Source organism: Aristolochia californica, unplaced genomic scaffold (assembly GCF_029961685.1).
Source record: "Aristolochia californica isolate CCGP_79_NKW_82.1479 unplaced genomic scaffold, dmAriCali1.0.hap1 SCAF_7, whole genome shotgun sequence".
NCBI lineage: Eukaryota > Viridiplantae > Streptophyta > Magnoliopsida > Piperales > Aristolochiaceae > Aristolochia > Aristolochia californica.
This window is the reverse complement of record NW_027182268.1, coordinates 1,961,072-1,972,234: the sequence shown is the minus strand read 5'-3', so window position 1 is coordinate 1,972,234 and position 11,163 is coordinate 1,961,072. Positions and strand designations below refer to the sequence as shown.

At 37.1% G+C, this 11,163-nt stretch overlaps 1 protein-coding gene across 1 annotated transcript; it reads left to right on the top strand.

Annotated features, from left to right (window-relative positions):
* The first annotated feature begins 3,183 nt into the window (after positions 1 to 3,183).
* LOC137936187 (exocyst complex component EXO70C1-like) lies at positions 3,184 to 5,289 on the top strand. The gene has a single exon (XM_068780753.1). It carries the CDS (start codon positions 3,184 to 3,186, stop codon positions 5,287 to 5,289), a length of 2,106 nt encoding a protein of 701 aa, XP_068636854.1.
* Positions 5,290 to 11,163: the final 5,874 nt, after the last annotated feature.

The window sequence follows — 11,163 nt, the reverse complement described above, 5'->3', positions numbered from 1 at the left end:
TTTGTCATAGTAAAAAAGAGGTAGATTGTTGGCATAGGTTGATCCTCATCCATATTTTCATGATAAAAGAACTTCTATATTTTTACTAATATTTAAAAATCAAGTATTTCAAATGCAATTCCTTTAAGAGAAAAATATTAAGGTCTGCATAAAGAACCGAAAAACTCAAGATAAGACCACGAACTTCACAACATTTCAAGTCATATTGAAGAAGCACCCATGAGTAAAGATTGAACACTTGAAGACTAGTGCCTAAGTGCCTTAGAAATATCTCAAGAAATCTAGCAATGTTTATGGACAACCATCAAATTCCAAAACTAAGGTACACAAGAGCATTCGAGCTTTAGGACATAAACAATTTCCAAAACAATGTTTAAATGATGCACATAAATATTTGTAAATTTGCTAAATCCTTAGTATTGTATGGAGAGATTGATCACTCATAATCCTGAATTTTAAGAACTTTAAAGCATGATCAATCAATCAAATTGGGTTTATTGATCAATGAGTATTCTATAAGGTTGAAAACTCATTCATTGATACCTTGATTGATCAACAAGCTTAGAAAACCTAAAAATATAATTGTTACACATGGTTGATCAATTATATCTTTCCAATGTTTGATTAGCACTTTTCGTAGTTTTTTGTAAACGTTCAAAAAATTGCTAGTTTGCATCAGAAACCTATAAATGCCTCTTCAAACTCGTTAGGAACAGTAACTTGAGAATTTATTGGTTATTTATTGCATTCAACAACCTTATTCACTTGAAAATCATTCACAAACTCTTTTTGAGAGAAATAGAGCTGAAATTCTTGCAAAAACTCTTTTTCTCTCTTAAAATCAATTTGCATCCTGGCATTTAAGCTTCACCATTCCATTTTTGTGCATCAAAGGATTGGAAGCTTGCAAACCACTAGGAGAAGGTTGTTTCTCCATTCCAAAAGGGTGTAAGTATCCTTTTTCTTGTTCTATTTTCCTTGTATTCTCTCAAAGGTATTCTAGATCCCTTATTTGAAAAGGAAGCTTAGTAGAGCTGTAATATAGGTGTAAAATCTCAAGGAGAGATTACATTCATATAGTTAGGCGTTACATATGGCTTAGAAGAGAGCCAAAATCTCTTTAGTGTCAAATTTCATTTAATAGAACTTATTAGTGATTTTTTTTCCTGAGCAATAGTTCTTGTTGTTGATCAAGTGTTGACTCCCATCCATATTTTGATGATAAAAAAACTTAATTGATCTAACAAATTGCAAATTGAGCATTTCATATGCATATCCTTCAAGAGACACAAAAACCAAGGTCTATGCAAAAGAACTGATATAGTCAAATCAAGACTGCTAGCTTTAATCGTGTGTTAAGTCATCTTGAAGAAATACCCTCAAGAAAATAAATGAAGAACTAAAGATTAGAGTCCAAGTTACTTCGAAAATATCAAGACTCTAAACGTGTAAAGAGAACAATCCCAAGACTTCAAAATTGAGGTACAACTTGAAATTTTTGGAGCCTTAAGTCATTTTCATCTACAATATGTTTCAGGCATGCATAACCATCCTTAAAACATGTTATAATAAATTAGGAATTACTTCTTTCATGCATTGAATGTCAATTATAAAAACTGGCATTAGATTGATCGATTAGTACTTACCAATGATCGATCAACCAGAATGTGCACTAGTAAGAATTACAAAGCATGATCGATCAATAGCTGAACATTGATTGATCGACCTGAACTACACCAGATTGTGTTATAAAGCATGATCGATCATCCACTGTGGGACTTATCAATCATACTTGTCCAGACATAAAAAAATTTCAAAAGTATGATCTATCAATTAGGCAGAACAATGCCATCGGGGACACAAAGCATGATCGATCAACCTCCTTATATTGATCGATCACACTTGTATTGCACAACCAGTAAATGCAAAGCATGATCAATCAATCACTATTGCATCGATCGATCAATAAGCCATTTCTGATAAAAATATAGCCTATATGCACGATTGATCGATCAATCACTTTTCACTGATCAATCATTATTAGGCTAACTTTTTTACAAATGGGAAAAAAATTGTTAGTTTGGCTTGGGCAACTTATATTTTTTTTCAAATGTCCACTTAAGGAGTTAATGAGCATTTATTGGCAGTCCTACTCAATTCTAATCTTTCCATCTTGAAGTTCCATATTGAGTTCATTTTTTACAGAGAAAAGGCAGTTTTTGCATATCTTCACCATTCCTCTCAAATTCGCTCCTTCCATTTATCTTAGACAAGCTCCAAATCTTTACAAAGTGTGCATCAAAGTGTGGAGGCTTGGACATCTCAAATGAGAAGATTGTCTCTCCAATCTTCAAAAGGGTGCAAGGTTTTCATTTTTGTTGTAATCTTTTGATTTTATATGATAAGTTCATCTAGAACCTTGAATCTAGATTGAAGAGATAGAATCTACCTCAATCATGTATCTGAGCACACATGTGGCTTTAAGAAGAGCCGAAATATCTTTCTTGTAAAATTTTGAGCTAATAGAGTGGAATTTCACAAACATGGGTTCTTGGGTGGTGAATACCAATAGGGGAACATTGATAACAAACCTCAATTCACCCTTCTCTTTAGAAGCCGCCTGAGCTAACACTTGGGCCATGAGGACCAATAGGGAAGCATCTAGAATAATTTATTTATTTTTCTCTTCTATTGTGATTTGTGCATTTGTTAATTGGTTTACTTTAATTTTTGCATATAAGCACCAAAGGTTTGACTTTAAGTCTTGAATGAGTCAAGCTCCTCTCTAATCTTATTTGTATATCATGAAATGAATATAAGTTACAAGCTTGCCCTTAGGGTTTCTTATAAATAATGCAAGAGAACTAAAGTAACATAAAGAAAAACATCATACTTCTTAACACTGTCAATTAGCTAGTTGAAACGCCTTTTAAATGGGCTGTTAAGTATCAGGGAAAACTCCACCCTACGAAAATTGTGGTCCAAAATAGAACAAGAATGAACGAACTCTCCTCCTCTTTCTCCCTGCATTCCCTCCCTTCAATAACCATTTCCATGTTTTTCAATCCCTTCTCCTGAATTCCCCCCGTTTCCTGGATTACCGGCCTCTCTCTCTTTCTCTTCTCCTACCCGTCTCCATTTCTAAACCGTAAAAACACAAAGAAATCAGAGAGGAAAGGAAGAATGGATAGAATTTTCTCGGCAAGATCCGCCAACGGACCCTCTAACAAAGTAGAGAAGGCCACGCAAAATGCCCATGACTTGGCTGAGACTGAACCGATTCACACGATACAAGAAGAAACAGAAAATGAAAACGGAGACGCAGAGGCAGATCCAGAAACAGAGGTTGATATAGAGGCAGTGGGTGAGGCTGAGGCAGATGTCGAGGATAGGACTGAGGAAGAACCGACGGAAACAGAAATCGACTTTGAGACGATTTTCCGCAAAGTCTTCGACGAGGTTGATCAGCTTGTAGAAGCCCTCCCTGCCGCCAGGGACATCCCCGATCCACCGGACGTCCCGGAATGTTTCGAGAAATTCAATCGTCTAATCGATGAAGAGATCGACAAGTACGAGGCCGAGAAAGATCCCGGCAAGTGGTGCCCAGAATCTACCGACGAGTCGCTCTTTCTCGATGCCGTCCGGAAGGCATCGAAGCTCAACGAGGAGCTTTCCGGGTTCCCTACCGGTTCAAAGTACGCCGGCGCTCTTGATCGTGTCAGCGGCACTTTGCATCGGGCGATGGTGTTCTTGGAAGATGAATTCCGTTCGCTCCTCGAAGAAGGTAGGCACGCTGGAGACCAAGATCAGGCGGAGGTCCCATCCACAACAGCGGCGCTGGTCACGGCGAAGACGAAGAAACTGACTTCCTTCGTCTTCACCCGAGAACAAGACCGAGGGAATGTCCAGGAACCGGACTCCGCCGGACGAGAGGCTCACCCAGCATACACGCCTGAGACCATGTCCCGGTTGACCAAGATCGCCACGGCCATGATCTCGGCCGGGTACGTCGCCGAGTGCTGCCATATTTTCGGCATCATCCGACGATGGGATCTGGAAGAGAGCATGACAAAGTTAGGTTTGGAGAAGATCAGCATTGACGACATTCAGAAGATGTCGTGGGAAACTCTTGAAGGAGAAATAACGACATGGACCAAGGCCTGCAAGCGCTGCATTGCCGTCCACTTCCCCAATGAAGGAAAGCTATGCGAGACGATTTTCTCAGACAGGACGGAGATCCGAGCCGGCATTCTGAGCAGCGTCGCTCGCGGCGTCGTCTTACAGCTCCTTAACTTCGCAGAAGCCGTCGTGTTGACAAAGAGATCGGTGGAGAAACTATTCAAATTTCTGGACCTGAATGAGGCGCTACGCGACTTGATGCCACACATCGATGAGCTCTTCTTAGAGGAAACCTTGGCTCAGCTCAAAAGGGAGACTGAGACAATCAGGTCACGTCTAGGTGAAGCAGCAGTCGGCAGCTTCTCCGACCTCGAGAACTCCATCAAAGCCGACAGCGGTAAAACCCCTGTCCCTGGGGGAGCCGTTCACCCCTTGACCCGCTACGTGATGAACTATCTGAAGTACGCTTGCGACGGGTACAAAGACACTATAGAACAGGTCTTTCAGGAGCACAAGAAACTGGAGAACGTCGACGAGTCGCCGAAATCGGGGAGCCAACTTGCTTCCGCTAATGCCCCTCCACCTCGTTCAGCATTTGTGGTGCAACTGTCAGGAGTCATGGACCTTCTAGATTCCAGTCTTGAAGCCAAGTCAAAGCTGTACAAAGATCCGTCCCTGAACTACATCTTCTTGATGAACAACGGCCGTTACATAATGCAAAAGATAAAGAAGTCGGCGGAGATACATTCGCTGTTGGGCGACAACCGGAAGCGTTCGTCGGAGCTGAGGCAGTACCACAAGAACTATACGCGAGAGACGTGGAGCAAACTCTTGGCGTGCTTAAGGGACGATGGGTTGATGCAAGGTAAAGGAACCATTAATAAGCCTGCTCTCAAAGAGCGATTTAAGAGCTTCAACGCTTTTTTTGAGGAAATCCATAAGACTCAGAGTTGTTGGGTGGTAAGCGACGAGCAGCTCCAGTCAGAGCTTAGAGTTTCAATATCAGCGGTTGTGGTGCCAGCCTACCGTTCTTTCTTGGGGAGATTCCAGCAGTACCTCCACCCAGGGAGGCAGACAGAGAAGTACATAAAGTTCGGCCCGGAGGAGGTCGAGTCTTTTATAGATGAATTGTTCGACGGAACGCCTGTGTCCATGGCGAGAAGAAGATAAAAAGCGAGAGAGCAGGAAGACAGTGAGAAGGTGATCAGATCTCGGTGCATGAACGAAAAGCCACTTTTTGTTCACAATTTGTGTTTCAGTAAATGCTTTTTCAGATTGTTTCGACTGTAAAACTGTAACTTAAATTAACGCTGTCATCTAATATTTAATTTAATTTTTTGTTTCATGAACCATCTTACTTTTAACATGTAAGTGAAGAAGAAGGTACGTGAGAGTCCTGTTACCAACGAACTATGAGCTCTGTTTCAAACGTACGTTTAAGGTTGAAGAGAAGAAGAAGTGAAGAGGGAGTAGAAGAGAGAAGAAGAGAAGAAGAAGAGAGGAAAGAGAGCTAGGTGAGTGAGATTAAGAGGAGTCTAGGGCAAAGAAGAGAGAGCTCGAACATGAGCTCCTCCCTCAAAGACTTTTTATTGATAATGTAGGGTCAAAACCTAAAACAAAATAAAGAGCAAAAGGAATTTAAAATACTTAGTAATTACAAGATATGCCACTTAACCCTTTCATTGCAAGATATGTTATAATACTTCTTCAAAACACCCCCTTAAAGTAAGTGCAAAAACATCAAATAATCCAAGCTTTGAACCAATATTAGCAAATGGACTAACTGCCATCGCCTTCATAAAAATATCTTCTTGCTGATTTCTAGAGGGGATGTAATACATAGATATGGCACCAACTTGTAGCTTCTCTAAAAAAAATGGCAATCAATTTTAATGGCTACTATATGAATAACTGTCTGTTGTCACAATGGAATTGCATAAGCTTGGTTATTGGAAAACCAAGTTCTGCCTTTAGGACCTTAGGCATAACAATTCACTTACTACATGTATCATGGCCTAATATTTTTCCTTCAGCACCGGATCTAGCCACCACATTTTATTTTTTACTTATTCAAGTGACCAAGTTACCTCCTATTGTAGTGTAATAAGTGGAACTAGACTTCCTATCATCAAACGAACCAACCCAATCTGTATTTACAAATCCTTCGGTATTGGTGTGTCCATAACATCTATATAATAAGCCTTGACCTAATTTTTTCTTTAAATACCGAGGATTCTTTCTAATGCCAACCAATGAGACTGTCATGGTTGATGCATAAACTGACTGATAACACTAATCTAGTAAGATATGTTTGGTCTTGTGACAATGAGATAAATAAGTCTTCCAAGTAGCCATTGAATTTTTCAACATCCACATTATCTCTAAATTCAACACATAATGTAACATTCGGTTCCACAATTTACAATCAAGCATCCCTGTTTATCTTTAAGTGATTTGAAAACATCAAAGGAAGGATTATTCCTAAACAATTATGTAATTGGGATGCCTTAGATATTGCAAAAGTTGATGGAAATGTTACAACTATGGAAATCATACTTAGTTTCTTGACTGATGAAATGCAAGATTCATTTTCATCTAGTAAATCAATCAAGGATTTATGGGTAAACTTTGAATCTAATTTTTCTAGGATCATTGAATGTGCCTCTTCACACTTCAAGTGCACTACACTACTCATAGATATTATAAGTAATAAAAATTGTATGCGCTCAAGCTTAGTTGGAAACATCATCTCAGATAGAGATGAGATTTGTGATAGTGATAGTTATGAGAAACTGGACATAGAAGAACTTATTCTTAACCTAGGTTGACCTTCACCCTTATTTTGATGATAAAAAAAAATAACAGCATTTGTACTAATATTTGAAAATAAAGCATTTCAAATAAAATTCCTTCAAGAGACATAATAATAAGATTTGTACAAAGAAGCGACAACCTCAGGACAAGACCTCGAGCTTGATGATGTGTCGAGTTTTCTTGAAGAAGTACCCATAAGCAAAGATTGAAGATTTGAAGACTAGAGTCTAAGTTGTCTAAAAATATCTCAATAACTCTAGCTATGTAAGAGGATGCACCAAACTCCGATTTTAAGGTACACAAGAGCATTGGAACATTAGGGCATTTAATTTTCCAAAACCATGTTTAATCGATGCATAAAATATTTTTTAATGTGTAAAACCCCTTAATCGTGTTATCGTCATGGTTGAAATTAAATATTTTATTTTGGTACGTAGCATGATCACTCACACCTACAACATGATCGATCATACAAAATGCAGTTTGGCAGAGCACATAAAGCATGATCAATCATACCCTAAGCTATGATCAATCATCCTGTAAGTTGATAATATGAGCTATAAAGTATGATCGATCATACCATGCCATATTACCAATCATATATATCATTGAATAGCCAACCCCATAAAGCATGAATGGTAAACCTACTTGGATTGATTGGTCACCAAGCTAATTCTAAAAAGTTGAGAATTCTACTAATCGATGGCATGATCGATCGACAAGCCTGGGAAACTAAAAAATATAGTCATTACACATGGTTGATTGATCATAGTTTTCTAGTGATTGATTAACACTTTTTGTAGTTTTTTAAAAGTAAAAAGTGACTAGTTTGGCAGGAAAACTTATAAATACCCTTCCAAACCCCTGTAGAAGAGTACAAAATTTATTGGAAATTAATTGTAGTCAACCACTGTTTTACTAGAAATTCTTTCACAAATCCACTTTTGAGAGGAATAATGCTATATTCTTGCAAAATCATGCCTTCTCTCTCAATTCATTATGCATCCTAGTATTTTAAGCTCCAACAACTCTTCTCATGTGCATCATAGATTGGGAACTTGAAAATCTCTAGAAAAATGTTGTCTCTCTATATTGAGAGGGTGAAAGTTTTCCTTTTTTTTTTTTTTTTGTTATATTTTACACTTTTCTTATCAAGGTTGATCTAGAACCTAAAATTAAGATAGGAAGGCTTGTTGGAGCTATAATCTAACTATACTATCTCAAGGAGAGATTTGTAATTGTGTAAATGAGCATATGTGTTGCTTATAAGAGTAAAAATCTCTTTTTTTATTTTTGGAAGTGAAGCTCAAAGTATAGTGGCATGATGTAATTTATCTTTGATTTTTGTCACTTTCTCTCCCTTCTTAGGGTAAAGGTAATGATGTAATTATTGTTTCTCTCATTAATATAAATACATTGAGGGGGAGGATTACAGCGACACTTAACCTAATCCTCCTACCCTCCTTCTCTATCAATCCCTCCTAGCCAATCACTCTCTCTTCCTTTCTCCTTCTTCTTCTTCCACTCATTCTTCTCTCATTCCTTCTCTCTCCGATTGCCAAAGTTCATTTTCTATTGGAAATTAAACTCGAATATATTTCCTTCAATATACAATATTCAATATGAAAAACTCAGTATAGAGGTAAGCAAAGCAAACAACATGTATAACCTAAATTGCTAGAGATAATAAATCAGAAAATTATCACATTATCTTTGTGGGTTGACTGAGTCAACTCACTGAACCTGCTCTGATACCATGATGAAGGAGCTTATTATTACATCTATGTTATTTGTTTCAAGTTGGTATCACTACCATTACCTCCTAGCTTGAAGGAGAGTGTTGGAAGATATAATATAACTAGAGTGTCATTGATATAATTAATTTATGTTTTATGTCTCTTCTTCACAATTACTAGGGTGAAGGGTATAATTATAATATTGTACTTTTATCGTCTATAAACATAGCTTAAGGGGGAGGGTTTGGTACAAGTCCAAAACCCTATTCTTCTCCCTTTTTCTTCCTTCTCTTATTTATCGTAGATAAGATCTATGAATTCTTGAAAATAAACAATCATTGTAATGACCTAGATACTTTGAACAAATGCTAAAAGAAAAAGTAAAAAAAAAAAAAAGATAAAACAATTTGAATTCGCTAAGCTACAAAGTCAGGGGTACAAAGGATGAAACAAAGTTAGGAAGCCTCAGATAATGTTAAAAGGATAGTCCCACATACATTAGTGAGTATAAAGGTCTTGTATTTATTAGCTGAGAAAAAAGTTTCCTAAGTGGCTAGTCATTTTGGGATAGGGCCTTTGACCCAATTTAATATGGTAACAGAGCAAAGTTCTCATATGTGGGCATCCACCCAAAATTATCCACGTGCCACCACATAAGGGGCCTCTACCCAAATTATCCACGTGCCTACACGTGAGGGGGAGTGTTAAAAGGATAGTCACACATACATTAGTGAGTATAAAGATCTTGTATTTATTAGCTGGAAAAAAGGTTTCCTAAGTGGCTAGTCATTTTAGGATAGAACCTTCGACCCAATTTAACATATACCTAACCCTTGAAGTGGTGGAGAAGTTTGCTACTGTCACTGCAATAAATTGGCCTAACAAGGTCAAGATTGTGGGCATCCAATTCGTCAAGAACAATAGATCGATGAAGAGAAGGAAGTCGATGGAAAACAACGTCAAGTATTACTGCAAGGATAGGAGAAAACCAGGAAGAGAGCAGGGAGGATAGGAGAAAACCAGGAAGAGAGCAGTGAGGACAGGAGAAAACCAGGAAGAGACGTTGATTTCTACAACATTCAAATTAGGTCAAGCTCGACGATTTTCCATTAATGAATTTTCGATCGATCTTGCCTAGAAAACCTTACCTGAAAAATCATTCAATTATCTAGGTAAGAATTTCTAGGTATTTATAGTTTTATTGGAAATATGGGGACTAATGATCTCTAGAAATGTATCTCTATCAGGAAATATTTTTTGACCATTTCCTTGAAAAGGAACTATCAAGGCCTAAAATTCTTACGTTTTGGTAGAATTATGTTGGAGGAACCAATTTCAAACATATGACTTTACTTAGTTACCCTTAAAAGGTTTGGAGTAACACATCTAATGATTTTTTTTGTGAGGTGTCTTGAACTCAAGGATCTAATTTGTCCCTTTTAAAATCTGACTTGTGTATCACCCAAGGTGGTTGCTTTCCCAAGTTTAGAAGCTAGACTTATGGCTAGTTAGAGGGGCATAGGAACAATAGAAGGGGCAAACCCAACTAGCCCCCTCCCAAGTCTAGGTTGATTTGATGACTAACAAATTAAGCTATGATTTCCTTGCCCTTTCTCTTTCACAATATATGATAATCTAGGTGCTTAAAAAAGTATTCAATAGAAGAAAAAAAAATCTCACTAAAAACTTGAGTTAAAATGGGAAGAAAATAAATGTAGTTATGTTTGACACAATTTCATGTTTTGCCATTTAATTAAACAAGTAATAAATAATTAAAACTCCAGTAAAGAAAACCCTTTTCTCTAGAAGGCAAAAAAAAGGAAAGGAAGACTAGTGTGGAGCCAACTATAGATCTAATGTTGTTCTAAAGTTTTTTTTGTTTATAAAAAATATATTATTTAATTAACAGTAATATATATTATTTAAAACTAAAATAAATAAAAATTTAAATTAAACATCAATGCCATATAGTTAGGTTGATTTCTTCTCTTTCTTTGTTGGAAGATATGAATAAGTTGGAGTGTCATTGTTATAATTAGTTTATAATTTTTGTCTCTTCTTCAGTTTTACTGGGGTGAAGGGTATACTTGTAATATTGGTACTTTTACCATCTATAAATAAAACTAAGGGGGAGGGTCAGAATAATTCCACAACTCTAATTTTTCAGCCTCTTTCTCTTTATCCAAATTCGCCACTCTTCTTATTTTCCGCCTAAACCTTCTCTGCACAACTCTTCTTCTTCTTCTTCTCACCTCTTAATCCTCTTCTACTTTGATTCTACATCATGGAATCTTAAGTTTTAACATTCTTTTTCCTATCTAAAAGTATAATGTTGATATGAAATCCACGCGGCCTTTAGGAAAAGGTCGCTTTTAAGACGTACAAAGTTGATTAGGTTTCGTTATCATGACAATTGACAAGGTTTAAAATTTACGATTTTAGCTTAGCACGGGTAGAAGTCATGGGGTTATGATTATATATAAAATGGACTGGG

Coding starts and splice junctions, on each gene's coding strand:
- LOC137936187 (XM_068780753.1), top strand. CDS start 3,184: ATGGATAGAATTTTCTCGGCAAGATCCGCCAACGGACCCTCTAACAAA.